The sequence below is a fragment of the Gossypium arboreum genome, chromosome 6 (assembly GCF_025698485.1).
Source record: "Gossypium arboreum isolate Shixiya-1 chromosome 6, ASM2569848v2, whole genome shotgun sequence".
Taxonomy (NCBI): domain Eukaryota; kingdom Viridiplantae; phylum Streptophyta; class Magnoliopsida; order Malvales; family Malvaceae; genus Gossypium; species Gossypium arboreum.
In genome coordinates this window covers 141,841,863-141,861,078 of record NC_069075.1, presented here as the reverse complement: position 1 = coordinate 141,861,078, position 19,216 = coordinate 141,841,863, and the positions used below count along the sequence as shown (strand labels likewise).

Below are 19,216 nucleotides of genomic sequence, written 5' to 3'. Positions count from 1 at the left end.
TTACTCCAATAAGTAACCTTAAAACGACTTAAACCTAATATGACTTGGCTCGAAAAATTTGATTGGCAAATCTGAATGACTTAACTTAAAATAGAAACGATAGTGAATTTGATATATAGGACTTGTAAATGAACCGAGTTTGAACTAACGAAACCTTTGGTTCATGCGTGTTCATTTATTTTTTAAGCTTGTCGTGTTTGATTCGTGACCATTAAGAACTTCAAATTATATATGTTTGATATATGTTTTTGTTCACTTGTTTCAAATTATGTATGTTTGTGTCTATTTATTTAAGTTAAACGAATATGTTCGTGAACATTAAATGAACATGTACATAAACATATAATTAAACATGTTTATAAAAAATATTCATGAATGATAAACAGATAGTAAATGAGCATATATATTATTCATTATCCGCAATATTTGAATTCACAAAAGTAAATCGAATTTGGGTAATGGATAACTAAAGCTTAATATCCATATCTACTTCGAATATATTACAGGTAGTAATTAAAATATTCAAATCTACAATATTCAAAATTCACCAAAAAAAATAAATCAAATATCTACAAATATTCAAATCTACACTATCCATTTTCATCTCTAACCCAACTCAAATCTGAAACTCAACTAGAAATCAAATTAATCCAAACCCAAAATCAATCAGATTCGTTGAATTAATTATTGGGTCTGGTTGTGACTAAGTGATGAACATGGGATGGAGAATTGAGCTTTTTTTTTCTCTTTAACTAGCCGTCAAATCCTAGCCATTGAACATGTTGTCATAATCTTGGTAAGTCAAAGGAATCTATGAATTGGACTTGATGGTTATGGTGTACTTGGAAAAGGGGTTTATAGGAAAATTTAGTGGAGAAGATCATCATGGAAAATGAATGTGGGTTTGAAATTAATTGGGAAAACAGTGAAGCAAGAATATTATTTTTTTTTTAATTTTTACTATTTTAAATACAATATATTCACATAAACGTTTAACAGATGATTAGGGACTTCCATGAAAAAAAAAAATTCCAAAGCTCACTTGATTGCAATTTATAATTCAAAATGTTTATTTGATGTGATTTTCGATCATATAAACTTAAGAAAAAGCACATTTAATTCACGTCTTCTTCATTATTGTAATAGCAACAATGTCAACAAAATTAAAGCTTAATCCATATATATTTTCTTTATACATGTAATCTCATATTGACCTTTGAATTAGAGGAAATATGCTCTTACGTGTGGTCAAACCCATGCCCACCTTGTTGTTGCAAAAGCAATGGTGCCAACAGAGCTAAATCTCAATTGGCTTCAACTTTTAAATCATAGAAAAAACACACTTACATATGCCTCATTACTACAATAACAACGATGCCAACAAAATTAAATCCCAATCGGCCTCAACCCTTAAATCGGAGGGAAAAACACACTTAAGTACACCTGAACTTGTATAGCAATAATACCAACAAAGCTAAAGCTTGATAGGGGCATTTTAAAAAAAATATTTTTCATGTCCATTTTACAATCCATATTTGGGATTCGTGGCTGCCTTTGCCATTAATATTATCTTTAATGTTCAAAACAACGTTTTCTTTTTAAAAATGAAATATACCTTATCATTGCACTTAACATTTGATAGCGTAATTGATGTATACTATAGTTTTTAAATATCAAACTTATATTTGATAATGGATGTAAACCACATGGGTTCCTTGCAACCGGTTCACGGGCCTGCTTTGTTCAAAGCAGAGCTCATTAGCTTTGGCCCAAAAAAGTAGACCATTAGGCTCATATGGAGGACCAATGGACCCATCTTGTGTATGCTTATCTTCAACTAGTTGCTTCTTTTTTTTTTTTGGTTAAATATATTGTAGGGTACTAAACTTTGACAAATTTTAAGATTTAATCCCTATATTTAAAAAGTTAAAAGTTAAGTCCTCTAACTTTTTCGCTTTAAAAACCTCAGTCCAACATGTAACATCATTAGTATTTTCCATCAAAGTTTGTCAATTTGGCATATTGATTAGGTTACCCTTATGATTGAAGAAAAATAAATATATTAAGTTAACAAAAATACTAATGTTAATGATTGACCTAGAATTTTAAATTGAAAAAGTACAAGAATCTAATTCTTAACTTTTAAATTATAGGGACTAATTCTATAAAAGTAGAATGATCAACAATGGATTTTGACCTTTTACTTTTTCCTTTCATTGTTGAATATTGGGAATTTCTATTGGTTTAATTCTGTCCACACTCCCTGTACTTTCGGGGCTTTTGAAATTTAGTATCTCTACTTTTAAATTTTAAAAAAATTAATCACTTACTTGTCTAATTTGAAAATAAAATTCAATTGATAATATCTTTAAATGCTTTTTGTTAAATTTGAATATGTGTTATAATTAAAATTAAAATTTTAAATTGTACCTTTGAATGTTAAAATGCCACATATTCAAATTTAACGAAAATCTATAAACAATATTAATAATTGGAATTTATTTTTCAAATCAAATAAGTAAAAATATTAAATTCATAAAAATAGAAGCATAATGACTAAATTTCAAAAGTTCGAAGAGTTTAAAATTATATCTACTTGCAGATATTAATGAAGTGGATGAACGTACATCAATTGCAAAACTTGTTTGCTTATTCGTGGAATCCATGAAAACTTTTTGACATAAGTATTAAAACTACCCATAATACCTCTTCAGTCCATAAATAAAAGAGTAATGCACTTTAGCGTACCTAAACTCACGTCCTTCTGCATTAGTAACAATGCACATGCCAATCAAGCTAAGAGTTAATCGACTATATATGAAACTTCGATTTAATTCAATTATTATAAATTATTAACATAATTATTGATAAAATATAATTTTATATTTATATATTACATATATAAATAATTTGAATTTATTTTTAAAATGGGTATGATCAAATCAAAATTAAAGCTTTATGTATACATTTCAACTATAATTAGAGTTTCACGTGTATAATTACACTAAATTAAAGTTTATGTATATAATTACATATTAATTTAAAATTTATGTATAATTTTGAGATTTATATTTATAATTTATCATATTTGGTCAATATATTGTTACTAAAATTATGTGAAAATAGCTTTAATTTTAATATAAAATATTTATTTTACATAAAAAATATAAATTAATTATAAATATAAAAAAGTCTAATTTAATTCGAATGGGCACCTCAACAATAATGATTGAATTGAATCAAATCGATTAGTCGAAAGTTGACTTAAATATTTATTAGGAGAATGAGATTAAATCAATTGATTCGAAGATTGATATGATATCCGACGGATGGGTTGAGTTTTAAAAACATTTCGCACCAGTAGCTCGTCTTCCACTTGTCGGATTCTCAACTCTCTTTAACCTTCAAGCAATCTGCCCCCAAATCAAACGGTTTTCAATTCAATCATCACAAATCCTGAACTTAAAAAATTCATTTTCAACATCATTCCCTCTTTAATAACAATAATTAAAAACTCTCTAACTGAAAGAGAATATGCCATTGCCATTATCAACTGCTTCTACATGCATCCTTTCTTTTCTCTCTTCAGGTACCCTTCCTATCTTTATTGAACTTTTTATTTCAAAAATTTCAAATGATCAAAGACCCTTTGGTTGTTTTCTGTTTCTTTTTTTCTTTTCTTTTTTTTTTCTGATTGTTATCGACTGATTTAAAAACTTTGTAATAACGAATTATTATTGTTATTATTTTTAATATAATTTGAAGCGAAAACGAAAAACCCTAGTGGCATTTTTTATCGCAGAGGAAAATAGGAAATAGTTAGAGAACTAGAATTTTAATTTTGGGTTTACGTTAATTAATGATTTTGAAGCAGAAGATTACAGTTTTAACTTTATAATCAATGTGGTTTTTGCGTGTTGGATTAGTTAGCCCCTTTTTTCTTTTTATAGAACATTTAGCTTGATGGAAATGGTTCATTTGATTTTGTTGGATCATTAGATTGTTAATTACTTTGGAAACTAAAAGTTTCTTATTAAAATCTAGTAGTCTTTTCTGTTTTTGTTACATATTCTAATTTAGAAATTCACTAAATTTTATGTTTTTTTTTTCCTTTCAGTTTAAGGCTTTATACAGTATTGTTATCAGGAACCTGGAGCAGGTCATGTCCATGGTTTTCAACTTCCTTTGTGGGGGAAATGTGGGTGCAATTTGTGAGACATTGAATTAAGCTAAATAGTTCTTGAGAAATGGGTTCTGATAAGCGTCCAGCTGGATTATTACCCAGAATGGAGAGGGTTCGGACGATTTTAACGCATAAATACCCTTATCCGCATGAACATTCGCGTCATGCAATAATTGCAGTAGTTGTGGGTTGTTTGTTCTTTATCTCATCAGATAACATGCATACTTTGATAGAAAAGTTGGATAATAATATCAAATGGTGGTCTATGTATGCCTGTTTACTTGGATTCTTTTATTTCTTTTCGTCTCCGTTTATTGGGAAGACTATCAAGCCAAGTTATTCAAATTTCAGTCGATGGTGAGTGTTCTAATCTGATGCCTTCATTAATCATGTTGCAAATTGATATTCAGTTGGATGATAATGAGCAGCCATGGCTTATTTGTGGCTTCATATAACTTAAATTCACAGGTACATAGCGTGGATTTTAGTTGCAGCCGTGTATCATCTTCCGAGTTTTCAGTCAATGGGAGTGGACATGAGGATGAATTTGTCTTTGTTTTTGTCAATATATCTCTCTTCTATTCTCTTTCTCCTTGTCTTCCACATTATATTCTTTGGTCTGTGGTATCTTGGTCTTATTTCTCGTGTGGCTGGAAGGAGGCCGGAAATTTTGACTGTTGTCCAGAATTGCGCTGTAAGTGTTGAAGATGCAAATGATGGTTTTTTCTTTAGACTGCAGGTTTTACCTTTCGTGTGATGCTGTTGCTTATAGGTATTTTCTTCTCTTGCCCTTTGTAGGTTATTAGTATAGCCTGCTGTGTATTTTATAGTCATTGCGGCAACCGTGCAATGTTAAAGCAGAAACCTTCTGTACGAAAAAATTCTAATTGGTTTTGGGAAAAAGGTGAGAGAAACACATGGCTTGCAAATTTTCTTCGTATGAACGAGTTGAAAGACCAAGTTTGCTCATCTTGGTTTGCTCCAGTTGGCTCTGCAAGTGATTATCCACTTTTGTCGAAGTGGGTTATTTATGGTGAGGTACGGCTCTTACTGAATACAAGATTTATATTGTCTGTATCACTCTATGGGTATTCTTATGGTGTGTTTTGTAGTTTTTAATCCTTACTACGTATTTTTCTCTTGATATTTTATTTGCAGATAGCTTGCAGTGGTTCATGTTCGGGTCCTTCAGATGAAATTTCTCCTATATACTCACTGTGGGCTACATTTATTGGCCTTTACATTGCCAATTATGTAGTGGAAAGGTCAACAGGGTGGGTAGCAGTATATTAGCTTGTTCCAAAATGTGTGAACCATTTCTATTTGTTGCATGTTCTTGAATGAGAATTGTAATATATCTTGCATGAGATCCACTGTTTAGATTACTAGGTATTCTTGCATTGAGGTTCATTTTCATAGCAGTGGCACTGGACAGTGAACATTCATGATTATTCTATTGATGATCATTTCCCAGTTTCTTGATTATCTGTCATTTAGATCAATCTTATTAGTTTCCGAGTCTAAGATATATATATTTTATAGGATTGAGGTACACTTTGTTTCTACATGCCTTGATCTTTACTATTTATCTTAAATTTTTGTTGTTCTACATCAAATTCAGGTGGGCTCTTACTCACCCTTTGTCTGTTGAAGAATATGAGAAGCTGAAAAAGAATCAGATGAAACCAGATTTCTTAGATATGGTTCCTTGGTATTCAGGGTAAATATTTAATATTTCTTTGTCTTTTACCTTTTGCTTCACCATGTGGTAGGAGTGAAAAGATTTCAATCTTTTTAACTTTAGTATGCTTATCACAAACTCTGCAGAACATCAGCTGACTTGTTCAAGACTGTTTTTGACCTCTTAGTATCAGTAACTGTGTTTGTTGGCCGGTTTGACATGCGCATGATGCAGGTAGAGTTTTAAAATTTGATAATTTATGCATTGATGTATTTTCCTTTTTTGTTTTGTAAGGATAAATCTCCTGATAAATATTCCATCAACAAATGACTTTCTATCCCCCTTTATGCCTTTTGTCAGGCTTCAATGAGCAGGGTCCCTGAAGGAGCTCAACAGTATGATCTTTTTTATGATCATTTGAGTGAAAGGGAGGATCTATGGTTTGATTTCATGGCTGATACCGGTGATGGTGGAAACTCGTCATATGCTGTGGCTCGGCTACTTGCTCAGCCTTCCATACAGGTTACTAAAGATGATTCTCTACTTACGCTGCCACGTGGGGACCTGCTACTTATTGGAGGAGATCTTGCGTAAGTTAGGACTTTCATATTGATTGTTTATTATTCGTGAAGCTAGAACCTTTAACATAGCTGTTTGAATTTTTGGTTGATGATTTGGTCATAAAGTACTCTCATAGTACTAGTTATCGCTCATAACCTGGTTGCGTGTAGGTATCCTAATCCATCAAGGTTTACGTATGAAAGGCGCCTCTTTTGTCCTTTTCAATATGCTCTCCAGCCTCCACCTTGGTACAAACCCGATCACATTGCTGTAAACAAGCCCGAATTACCTGAAGGGGTTTCTGAACTCAAGGAATACAATGGACCCCAGTGTTTTATCATTCCTGGAAATCATGGTAGGTTGTACTTTTTAACGCAAAATTTATCTTCAGTGATCTATTTTTCTCATGTAAGAAAAATTCAAAGAATTTGTTTTCATGTATTTGTTAATAAAGAAGTTCACTATTATTATTGCTATCTAAAGATTCAACCTAGTGCAATGGAATTATACTTCTGACTTTACAGATTGGTTCGATGGACTTAATACTTTTATGAGGTATATATGCCACAAGAGCTGGTTGGGTGGCTGGTTTATGCCACAAAAGAAGAGTTACTTTGCTTTGCAGCTCCCAAAAAGATGGTGGGTATTTGGTCTCGATTTATCACTCCATGCCGACATTGATGTATACCAGTTCCAGTTCTTTTCTGAATTAGTAAAGACCAAGGTATCGTTACTTCTAAGATCTATCCCTTTCTGTTATGTTCGCTACGAGAAAATACACTGTAAAAGTACTATAAAAGCCCTTGTAGTAGAAGTTAGATTGTATTTTGCCCCCTCTACTCAAAAAATGGGCAAATTAGTTCTAGTACATTAGATCAAATAGCAAATTGGTCCTTTTAGATAAATATTTCATCCATCTTTACTATTAAAAACTGGCGTGGTTGATAGAATAATCAGAAGTGCCACGTGTACCTTATGTTGACATATAAGGATCAGTTTTTAAAGACAAAAATTGTCAGGACTTATTAACAGAAAGATCAGTTTGCTCTTTGATTTAATGTATAGGGACTAATTTGCCCTTTTTTTAGTAAAGGGAGTAAAATGCAATCCAACTCCTAGTAAAAGGGCTTCCATGGTTCTTTTACCGAAAGTACACCTAAGTGAAGGAGGGAGTGTATTTTAACCTAATGGAAGACTCATCTATCTTTTATGGTTTCATAGTAATGTCATGCATTAATGCATTCCAAAGATTTCACATTGCTATAACTCTAGTTTTCTGTCCGAGTCCTGTATGATGCATTTTGATTTTGACGCCTAAGGCATAAGGCATACTGCGATTCATACGTTATGCTGGTTGAACCCTACATTTTCCTTTCAGGTTGGTGAAAATGATTCTGTGATCATTATGACCCATGAACCACACTGGCTTCTTGATTGGTACTGGAATAATGTTTCGGGCGAGAATGTCTCACACCTGATATGTGATTACTTAAAAGGAAGGTGTAAACTTCGAATTGCTGGGGACCTGCATCATTATATGCGTCATTCATGTGTTCCTTCAGAAGGTCCAGTTCATGTGCAGCATCTTCTTGTAAATGGGTGCGGAGGTGCATTTTTACACCCTACTCACGTGTTTAGTAATTTTAGCCAATTTTATGGGAAAACATACGAGTGCAAAGCTGCTTATCCTTCTTTTGATGATTCAAGCAGGGTACTTTTCCATTTCTTTTCTATTGCTTTGAATTCATTTGTCTTGTTCCCTAAGTTCTCACTCAAATTGGGACTGTAACTTGGTGCAGATTGCATTGGGAAATATCTTGAAGTTTCGTAAGATGAACTGGCAGTTTGATTTCATTGGTGGTATTATATACTTCATATTGGTTTTTTCTATATTTCCACAGGTATATTTCTTTTAAATCCTTTGAAGTTCGTTAAGTTTGACTCAGTTTTTCTAACTTTAACTCTCATTGAACCTAAAATGACCTGATTATTGGCTGTGATCCGCTTCTCTCTCTTAGAAAGTTTCATGTAATATTGTAATGTTCTACTGACTAATCTGTTTCCCTCTTTTTCTAGTGTCAGCTCGATCACATATTGCAAGATGATTCATTTTCTGGTCATCTTAGGAGTTTCTTTGGCACGGTGTGGAATTCTTTTGTATACATGCTGGAACATTCTTTTGTATCATTGGCTGGTGTGGTGCTATTGTTGATGTTGGCATTCACATTTGTTCCTTCCAAGTTGGCTCTCAAGAAACGTGCAATAATTGGAATTCTTCATGTTTCTGCACATCTAGCTTCAGCCCTTATTCTCATGCTGCTCTTGGAACTAGGTCTGGAGACATGTATCCGGCATAAACTGCTAGCTACTTCTGGTGAGTTACATTCTAATCACCTGTTCTGCTATCGTAGGATTGTTAATAAGTGATAGTTTCGTGATGACTGTATTCATGCCGACTTTTTAATTGAAGTTAATGACGATTAGTTACTGTGTTCAGGTTACCACTCTTTGTACCAATGGTACCAATCGGTGGAAACTGAACATTTTCCAGATCCTACCGGTCTTCGAGCACGTATAGAGCAATGGACATTTGGCCTTTATCCTGCATGTATCAAATATCTTATGTCTGCATTTGATGTTCCTGAGGTAAGAAACCTCTCCTTGTTTGGGAAATGTGATAACTTTCACGACAAAGGTACCATGGAGGCCATTGTATTAAGAGTCAGATTGCATTTTGCCCGATCTACTCAAAAAATGGGCAAATTAGTCCCCGTACGCTTAGATGAAAGAGCAAACTAATTCTTCTGTTGAAAAATCCATCCATTTCTATGGTTAAAAACTGGTACTTGTATGTCAAAATAAGGTACAAGTGGCTGGTTTGGTTATTTTGTCAACCAAACCAGTTTTTAATGATAGAAATGGATAAAATTTTTAATAGAAATGACCAATTTGCTCTTTAATCAAACTTACAAAGATTCATGTAAAGGGGGTAAGATGTAATTTGACTCATAGCATGGGGCCTCCATGGTACTTTTACCAACTTTTCACTTGTCAATATTGATGGAAAAAAATTGCCTGCCAGGTTATTGCTGTCACTCGGAGCAATATTTGCAAGTACGGAATACAGTCACTTTCCCGAGGAGGTGCTATTATATATTATGCTTCTGTCTTCCTTTACTTCTGGGTTTTCTCGACCCCGGTGGTTTCATTGGTGTTTGGAAGCTACTTGTATATTTGCATTAACTGGCTTCATATACACTTTGATGAAGCATTCTCCTCTCTTAGAATTGCTAATTACAAGTCATTTACACGATTCCACATTAACCGTGATGGTGATCTCGAGGTTTTCACTCTTGCAATCGATAAGGTAAGAAGCCAATATTTATTCACTTGTTACCATCTTTTTTCTTTAGGTTTCTCGTTGACATTTGAAATTGCCTTTTTCCTTTAGCTGCATGTTAAGAACACAGCTATCTGTTTTCTCTCAACGATTTTAACAGTTCAGATGGATTTTGGTTAAAACCAAGTTAACTGACCGAATCCAGGCAATTTGGTTAATTTGGTTTCGGTTTCTGGATTAGTTTAGGGTATTTGTTAACTGACTTTATATTCCCCAAACACAAATCCTATGTTGCTTGCACTCTTTTGTTTTCTTGAAGAACTCGTGTCTGATACATGGATATGAAGATATGATTTACAAGGATCTTTCAAATACATGGAAAAAACTTAGAAAAACTTAATCATATCCGTATCGGATATATACTCATATCCGATACTCACACTTAAGTTGCATTAACGTAGCCTAAATCCATTATAATATTCCCCAAATCCAAATATAAAATAACAAAATCCACCAATATTCCTTATTTTTCTGTTAAGGTTCTCAATAGATCGAACCTATTGAATTAAGTCAGTTTTGTTATTGCGGTTTTTCTTTAAAGTCAGTTCTGCAATCGGTTTTTATTTCTGAAAGGTCGGTTAAGTTCGTTTGTAAGTTGAACTGATTGAACTGATTGATCACACACACTTCGAATATATACATTTGGACACTCGTCCATTTGACGTGCAGGTTCCAAGGGAATGGAAGTTAGATCCCGATTGGGACGGAGAGGCGAAACAGCCGCAACAGTGGAGCCACCGGATAAAACATCCTAGCAAGTGGAGTGCATGTGTAAGTCATCAAGATCCACTGAATACTGTGAGGATTGTTGATCGATTTATTATTAAACAAACAGATAATCAGGATTTTGCATCAAGTAATGGGTCAATTAATAGTTGATTCTTGGTGCTTTTAACATCACTTAGATTGTAGTTTCATTGCATTATGGGTTGTTAGTGGTGGTGTTTAACTGGCTATCATCATTGAAATGTCAGGGTTTATTGTTCCGATTTTTTTATTTTAATTACCTGTGTTTATATTCGTGTCAGACACATATTCGAATGTAAGAATCGGTTAAAGATTCTTCGAGTACATAGAGATTCTAGAAAAATTTTTAGTTGGAATTAAATTATAATTTTTGGAGATCAAAATATAATTTTATCTTTTATTAATTTATGATTTCATCACTTCTAAAGGGATTAAATAGATTTTTTTTTAATTTTTTTGAAAGGATTGAAGTATAATTTTACTATATATTAATTTAAAATTTCATTATTCAAGAAAGGATTAAATTGAATATTTTTCGGGGTGAGGGGCTAAGGCCCTTGCCTACCCTTTAAATTTGCCTCTAGTTGAAACCGACTTAATTGGTGCTATTTAGTCGTGTCGGTTTTATCAAGTCGATTAAGTTGGTAAAGTCGATTTTAAGATCAGTTATATTAGGTTTTAATAGACTTCTAATAAATAAATATTATTTTTAAAATTTTTAAATATAATCTATAATTCATAAGTTAACATTTGGTTTTTCTTGAAAACATTGTTCATATCTTTCGAGCTTTTTGAACAACATGAATTCGAAATGATTCGCATAAGTTTGAAATAATTTGAATTCGTAATGATCATTTAACTCATGAACAATTCTAATTAAGACGATTTTAAAAGTTTTGATCAGATTGATCAGTTGAATTAATTGAATTGAGAATTAATCGAGATATCAATCCAAAAAGAATTATAAATTGATACAAACAGGTTGAATCGAATTTTATTATAATTATTTAATAAAATTTTACAATTTTAATTTTTAATAATTTTTAATTTTAAATCAAACTATATAATTAAATAAAAACTGATGATATGACTAATTTAACTAGTAAATCGATTCCAAAAATATTATCCATCCTATCCATAGTTGTAATTGTCATGTGAGGTCCATTATTTCTCCTTCTTGAGTACCTCACATCTGTCGTCAGCATCATACGTATGAAAGGATGATATCAGCTTCAATTTTTGAATGTGTTGTAATGCTTTTACGTGGGCGCGATACGAGAATTTTTTTTAGGGGTGGGATTTAAATTATAAATTTTTAAGAAAATTAAAATGTAAATTTATTATTGTGTTAATGTAAAATTTTATAATTTTAAGCGATTAAATTATGGGTAAATTAATTATACTAGAGGTTATTTAATTGTAATTTTTTAGTCATTTAATTATAAAAATTATAAAATGATCATTTAAGTATTAGTAATTTTTTTAGCCATTTAATTGTGAAAAGTTGCAAAATAGTCACCGAATAATTCGATTTTGTCTTCTTCTTCTTTTTTGTCATCAACTGACTAACATAAAAACAGAAAGACCTAAAAAATATAAGATAGTTGGGTGATAAAAAAAAGACAAAATTGAATAGTTGAGTGCCTATTTTGTAACTTTTCATAATTAGGTGAGCAGAACAGAAAAAATCATAGTTGGGTGACTACTAATATAATTTGCTCTTAAACTATAAATTTTTTGCTACTTTTTGCTCTTGGAGATAGCATAATTGAATTTTAAATTTTAGGAGAGTCAAAAATACAATTTTACTATTAAATTAACTTAAAACTTTACAATGGTTAAGTTTCCATTTTATGGGGAAATTAAAAGGGTTAAATAACTTTTTGGGACCTAAATTTGATAACTATTTTCACATACCTAAATTTTTTTGTTCAAATTAAGCATTGAAATTGACAATTATTTTTATATTGATACCTGATTTTTTTTTTATCCAAATTAGACTTTAAATTGAGTATTAGTCAAAATCATATATTAAAATCGAAACTTTCTAAATTTGAAGTAGAAACAAAAGCTACGTATCCCTTTTCACTCTTTATTACCAAACGGTTTTTCATTTCTCATAAGCCAAATTGTCGACATTGTAACACCCACAACCACCAATCATCTCTTCTTCATTGTACCTCTAAAAGAGGGCATCCTGCCATTGAATAATCAAATCAAACCCCACCATTGTAGAATCAAACACCAAATAATCCAATAGAAAGAGCATGAACCCAGTCCACTAAAGTTGCTTTACACACCACTTGGACATACAAATTGTCTGCTCAATAATATAATTGGAAAGGAAAAAATTGGTAAGATTGTATGGTTTACTTTGAATAGAAGTTAAATTTTATCTATTTATTTGGTTACTTGATAGACATGCTAGATTAAAAGTTGATCATTATAAATCGATTTTCCCTTTACCTATTAGGGTTACACATGCAAAAATGCATTAAAATTTATAACTTCCATCACTTAAGATTTGTGTAATTAAGGGAAGAGATTAAGAGGGAGAAATCAATTTATCGAGTTCTTCAGCTTGTGAAAGTCATATTATTCTAAAGATCTTAAAATAATTGTTTATGATTTGAAGGATTTGATTTACATAATATTTAGATCTAATATATCTTACAAAAATGGATTGCAAGAAACATATAATTGAATGTTAGAAAGTAGAGAATGTTTCATAATACCGATCATTAATTACCCCCCATTACCAAATCACACTTCTTCCCGAGCCGCTTGAAAATCATGAATTTGAATGTATTTAAACGTTTTTGAAAAAAAATTTAATTCATGATTTGACTTTTGAACCATACCCGTTTTTTTTCATTTTGGTATCTAAATTATTTTTGTCTCACTTTGATACTCGAATTATTACTTTCGTCTCAATTTATCCAAAAAAAAAATGAAAGTTGCCAATTAGAATGTGACATCACATTTTAATTGGATGTCGGTAATTTTTTTTTTTGGATAAACTAAGAAGAAAAGGATAATTCGAATACAAAATTAGGATAATAAAAGTTTAAGTACCAAATTAAAAAAAAAATATAGTTTAAAGGCTATATCAGCACCTGAATTATATCTATTTTTTCATTTTGGTTTCTAAAATTTTTTGTCCAACTTTGATATTTGAATTATCATTTTCATCTCAATTGACCCAAGAAAATAAAAGTTGCCAATTAGAATGTGAAACATGTCACGTTTTTATTGGACGTCGATAATTTTTCAGGTAAAATGGGACGAAAATGATCATGTAAGTGCCAAAATAGGATAGAAAAATTTACATACCAAAGTGAAAAGATATGTATAATTTAAAGGTCAAATCATGCATATATAAAACCTAAAAAAATTCATGCTAATGTTGAACCATTACAATGCAGTCTTAATAGATATGGTTTACTTGGGAACTAATAAGTTCTTAGAAGTTACGTTATAGATCTTCAATGGACCACCTAACTCTTAAATTTCGTATCTACCATTCTCTAGGAACTTGGTCTAACCAACAATTCTCCAAAAAGAAAAGTAAAAACCAAACAAAACCCTTCGATTAATGCTCCATTGACATATATATCATTAAAAGAAAAGTATAAAGTTTGGTGAAATTTGATGCAATTTTTCCACATATAGTACCATTAAGGATAGGATCAATGTGACTATAAATGCCCAAGTTGAAATCAATATAAACTCGACCAATATCAAAGCTCTTTTAAGGTTTTATCAAACTTCCCTTTAAATCACAAATACCATTTAGATTATAATGGAGGGTGTAAAGGAACAGTTACCAGCTCCTATATATAGAAATTTAACCACCGTACTTAGCATTGATGGTGGTGGAATAAGAGGGATCATCCCTGGAATTATACTTGGTTTCTTAGAATCTGAACTTCAGGTACGTACGTACACTCGTTCACTATAATATACATGCATGCACACAAGCATGTCTGTATATATATATATATATAAACATACATATACCATGTGCTATATTTTAGTCTTATTAATTTGGGTCAAGTTTAGGGAGCTAAAGAGGCTGATTAGGACCCACGTCATTTGAGTTTGATCATTAGGGTTTTCAAATCAAGTTATTTCAAGTTCAAATCATTTTATTTTTTAATCGCTTCTAGTTATTTGTCAAGTTCTCTAAGGTTACTTGTTCTGGTCATTTCGGGTTTGAGTCAATTTTAAATTCGAGTTGGGCATGTTTAAGTTTGTTAAGGAAAGGTCAATGGACCTCTCAACTGGTTGTGGTATTGTCCATTGTCAAGGTTGTCTCCCCACTCTGCGAAGAGGTGATAGGTTCACTGAGTAGGAGCTAGATAAAGTATAGTATCGTGTGCTCCTCAAGATTACCTATAAGCCCTATGCTCACATTTCCTTTAGTAGGTAGCCGTGCACCATTCACAGTCCCGATGAGACAATCCCGCTCTATCAATTTGTCATTTCTTCCGGCAATCTTAGGCATTCAAATTCTCTATAGAATTGAAGACGAAACTTTAACTAGAAACATACTGATCCGTTGATGGATTTGTCGTTACAAACAAACAATACTTTAAAAACTTTATAAAAAAGAGTCAATTTCTCTCCCAATAGAAGTAGAAAGGTCTAATATATACAAAGCAAATTGACATAGACTACGATAAGTACATTGACCTTTTGCTTATCACTAAGTACAGATTTTATGTTTTGTGTTATTACATAGAAACTGGACGGTGAAGATGCAAGACTAGCAGATTACTTCGACGTGATAGCAGGGACCAGCACCGGCGGCTTGGTGACAGCCATGCTAACTTGTCCGAACGACAAGAACCGACCATTATTTGCTGCCAAAGACATCAAAGACTTTTACTTAACTAATTGTCCTAAAATATTCCCTCAACCAGGGTACAGTACATTTTTTTTGCAGTAAAAGTATCATAGAGATTATTTTACTAAAAATTAAATTGTATTTTGTTCATTCTATTAAAAAATAAGTAAATTAGCTTCTATATGTTAAATCAAAGAGCGAATTAATTTTCTTTGTTAAAAATTTTATCTATTTGTATTGTTAAAAACTGGTATGACAGACAAAATAGCTAGGTAGTAAAACGTGACATGCCACGTATACCTCATGCTAATGTACAGGATCAGTTTTTAACCGTAAGAATGAATAAAATTTTTAAAAGAAAGACCGGCTTACTCTTTGATCTAATATATAAGATAAACTTACTTATTTTTTCGAAGAAAAAGATCAAAATGCAATCTAACTCCTAATTAAATGTCTCCATGATGCTTTTACCACCAAAATAATGATTCTTACAGTATTTTATCACATAAAATTAAGTAACATTTTTATTTTTACTACTAGATGTCCATTGTTTTCTCAAACAACAAAAGTTCTCAAAGCTCTATCAGGACCAAGATATGATGGCAAGTACTTACATTACATTATTAAAAAAAAACTAGAAGGGAAAAGGTTGAATGAGACGTTAACTAATGTTGTTATCCCAACATTTGATATCAAGCTTCTCCAGCCAGTCATCTTTTCAAGCTTTCAGGTTCCCACATATACATATACATATACATATACATATTTGTATGGTTTGTCTTATCATGTCGTGTTTGAACATGCAGGTGAAAAAAAACCCTACTTTGAATGCCTTACTCTCAGACATATGCATAGCAACCTCAGCTGCACCAACATATCTCCCAGCTCATTACTTTAAAACCATAGTCTTCAAAAGGAAAAAAAGAGAAAATAACCTCATTGATGTTGGTGTGGCTGCAAATAACCCAGTCTGCATCGACAAAGAGGAAAGAGAAAATAACGTCATTGATGGTGGTGTGGCTGCAAATAACCCAGTCTGCATCGACGAAGAGGAAAGAGAATATAACCTCATTGATGGTTGTGTGGCTGCAAATAACCCAGTATGCATGGACAAAGAGGCAAGAGAAAATAACCTCATTGATGGTGGTGTGGCTGCAAATAACCCAGTATGCATGGACAAAGAGGCAAGAGAAAATAACCTAATTGATGGTGGTGTGGCTGCATATAACCCAGTATGCATCGAAAAAGAGGAAAGAGAATATAACCTAATTGACGGTGGTGTGGCTGCAAATAACCCAGTATGCATTCTCAAAATGATAAAATTTATTCAATTATACGGTCAAATATGCAGTAATGTCCTTGTAATTTTACCAAATTTACAATTTTGTCCTTAGTTTGCATTTTTTTTTTCAGACTTTACTGGCTATGGGGGAAGTGAGCAGGGATATTATTGACAAAAACGTTGATTTGGGTACCCAAGAAAACAAAAACGATAATTCCAAGCGGTGTACTGAAGCCATAGACTATAGTAAATTTCTGGTTATTTCGTTGGGGACTGGCTCTAGCTCTGAGGCAAAAACCACAACGAAATACAGTGCTAAACAGGCGGCCGAATGGGGTATGTTAGGGTGGTTAACCAGCGGTGGTTCGACGCCGTTAGTGGATGTTTTTACTCAAGCCAGTGGAGACATGGTCGACCTTCACCTTTCTGTTTTATTTAAAGCTCTTGACCACTCAGATAAATACCTTCGAATCCAGGTAATTTAATGCATGCATTCGCACCTAATTTGAAAAATATTTTGGTTAAATTTGCCTATAATTCCTGTACTTTTTAAAAAATATGAATTTAATCCCTATACTTGTATTTCTAGAAATTTAATCCCTCTACTTTTTAGATTTTAAAATTCAGATCCAATGTTAACATTGATAATTTTTTGTTAAATTTATTGTTGTGACATTTTGAAATAAACAAGTTACTCACTAGATAGTTATGTAATTTTAAAAATGATGTTGTAATTAACCCGACTTTAACAAAAATATTTAACAATATTAACATTTAGACCTAAATTTTAAAATCTAAAAAGTAAACAGACTAAAGTATTGGAAAAACAAGTGCAAGGACTACAGACATATTTTAGCCTTTTTTATGTTTCATGTCCTTTTTACTATTCATGTTTAGGGTTCATAGTTGACTTTCTTAACAATGTTATCTTCAAGAATTGAATCCAGTTCTCTCCTTAAAAGTGCAATACGACTTATCATTATACCTAACAATTGTGCTGGGTTTTTTTTATCCAATATTCCGAGAACACAAATGTATTTGGTACGAAGGATGAAAATTATAATGGAAACTACTTATATGAAACGTAGTTAGGTAGAGATAGTATTCTCGATTCATTTAAAAGGAACAAAATACAATTTATTGAAAATGTAGAACAATTTTCTTCTGAAACTTATCTACTTATATTATACTTAAAGCCCCTCGTTAAGTTGTGTTATGAGTCAATTGATAACAAGTTAGTTCATTAATCTGTCTAGTTCGAATCGGTCAAGCCATCGATTTATTAGTCTGTCTAATTCAATTTAAAAAATCATTAAAAAAAATTTAAACATACAGGTTACCAAGTCACCCACCTAAAGCCTTTCTTCTGACTAGTAGTACCCTAATTGGTACGGTCCAATCGATTTGAGGCTGATTCAAATAACCATGGGAAAACGACTTAAATGGCTTTCATTTTTTTTTAATTTATAAAATTATTAGTTAATATAATCGTAAAATTATATTTCTTCCTTCTAAAGTTTAAAATTCAATTTCGACCCCAAAAATTTTCTACCCCACCCTTCCTAGCATTCCCTAACTGAAATTGTGCACCAGTTCGAAAATCATTAAAGAGATTCCGGGTAACAATGTTTTAATCTACTGATTGTTATCATCATTGAATTGTACGTAGGATGACAAACTAAAGGGGGATGTATCATCTGTTGACATAGCCACGAGGACAAATTTGGATGAATTGGTCAAAGTCGGCGAGAAACTGTTGAGGGATCCAGTTTCTAGGGTTGACTTGGTAACCGGCAAGTTCAAGCCTGTCACTGAAGAGACTAACGAAAGAGCCCTTAAAAGGTAATATATAGGAATTTGCCCCCCATAAATTTACATCTTGGTCCCATTAATTTTTTAGTTTTACTTCATCTCCGATTTCATAATGTATTTATTTAGAGAAAATTTGATGTTTGTAGGTTTGCAAAATTACTGTCCGAAGAGAGACAGAAACGACATCTTAAACCACTTCAAGAGAAGGCTGAAACACGTAAAAGTGACGTTAAAAATTAGTAGTTTTAACCCATAAATATTGGAAGTAAATTGCACTTCCAATAAAACAACACATATTTGTACCTTAGAGTACAAATAACTTTGTGATTTAATAAAAATCCCAAAATGGGATAATTACTTGTAATTCCTTGCTATTGGAACTCTACTCATTTTCTTTGTGTTGTATCCGTACAATCTTAATATTTCATTGTCGCAATTAAATCTACGCCATTTAATTTCATCATTTGTTTAGAGCAGGGTTAGGTTAAGGTGTTTTCGTATTTGGGATGGTTTAAAATATGAGTCTAGTTCGGATTTGAACATTCAAGGCTCGAGTCCAACTTAATTTAAACTTTTTTAAAAAAATTGTAATGTAAAATATTATGTTATTTTTATATATTATGTAAATTATAATATATAAAAATTAGATCTATAATAGTACATAATCCTACTATAATGTAAACATTAAAAAATGTTAAGAA

At 31.9% G+C, this 19,216-nt stretch overlaps 2 protein-coding genes and 1 long non-coding RNA gene across 3 annotated transcripts; 2 read left to right on the top strand and 1 right to left on the bottom strand.

Moving 5' to 3' along the window:
* Positions 1–3,207: 3,207 nt before the first annotated feature.
* Positions 3,208–10,960, top strand: LOC108480422 (uncharacterized). The gene is made up of 16 exons (XM_017783418.2): positions 3,208–3,589; positions 4,118–4,540; positions 4,652–4,877; positions 4,982–5,221; positions 5,342–5,457; positions 5,805–5,903; positions 6,011–6,098; positions 6,225–6,454; positions 6,596–6,780; positions 6,950–7,149; positions 7,804–8,136; positions 8,225–8,326; positions 8,502–8,799; positions 8,923–9,071; positions 9,508–9,792; positions 10,495–10,960. Exons 2-16 carry the CDS (start codon positions 4,248–4,250, stop codon positions 10,702–10,704), a joined length of 3,054 nt encoding a protein of 1,017 aa, XP_017638907.1. The 5' UTR covers positions 3,208–3,589; positions 4,118–4,247; the 3' UTR covers positions 10,705–10,960.
* Positions 10,961–14,306: 3,346 nt separating this feature from the next.
* On the top strand, positions 14,307–18,956 carry LOC108481806 (patatin-like protein 2). The gene is made up of 7 exons (XM_053029983.1): positions 14,307–14,506; positions 15,317–15,498; positions 15,962–16,151; positions 16,228–16,719; positions 16,835–17,179; positions 18,373–18,545; positions 18,662–18,956. The coding sequence occupies exons 1-7, from the start codon at positions 14,375–14,377 to the stop codon at positions 18,753–18,755; spliced, it is 1,608 nt and encodes a 535-aa protein (XP_052885943.1). The 5' UTR covers positions 14,307–14,374; the 3' UTR covers positions 18,756–18,956.
* On the bottom strand, positions 15,142–16,454 carry LOC128294094 (uncharacterized). Its single transcript, XR_008284344.1, has 2 exons — positions 16,357–16,454; positions 15,142–15,437 (listed from the first exon to the last, which is right to left on the bottom strand). It is a non-coding gene; the product is annotated as an uncharacterized LOC128294094 (long non-coding RNA).
* Positions 18,957–19,216: the final 260 nt, after the last annotated feature.

Excerpts from the sequence above, each read along its gene's own strand:
- LOC108480422 (XM_017783418.2), top strand. The coding sequence starts at position 4,248 with ATGGGTTCTGATAAGCGTCCAGCTGGATTATTACCCAGAATGGAGAGG. Across the intron at positions 6,781-6,949 it reads TATCATTCCTGGAAATCATG|ATTGGTTCGATGGACTTAAT; the intron begins GTAGGTTGTACT and ends CTGACTTTACAG. Across the intron at positions 8,327-8,501 it reads TTTTTTCTATATTTCCACAG|TGTCAGCTCGATCACATATT; the intron begins GTATATTTCTTT and ends CTCTTTTTCTAG.
- LOC108481806 (XM_053029983.1), top strand. The coding sequence starts at position 14,375 with ATGGAGGGTGTAAAGGAACAGTTACCAGCTCCTATATATAGAAATTTA. Across the intron at positions 15,499-15,961 it reads AAAATATTCCCTCAACCAGG|ATGTCCATTGTTTTCTCAAA; the intron begins GTACAGTACATT and ends TTTTACTACTAG. Across the intron at positions 16,720-16,834 it reads GTGTGGCTGCAAATAACCCA|ACTTTACTGGCTATGGGGGA; the intron begins GTATGCATTCTC and ends TTTTTTTTTCAG.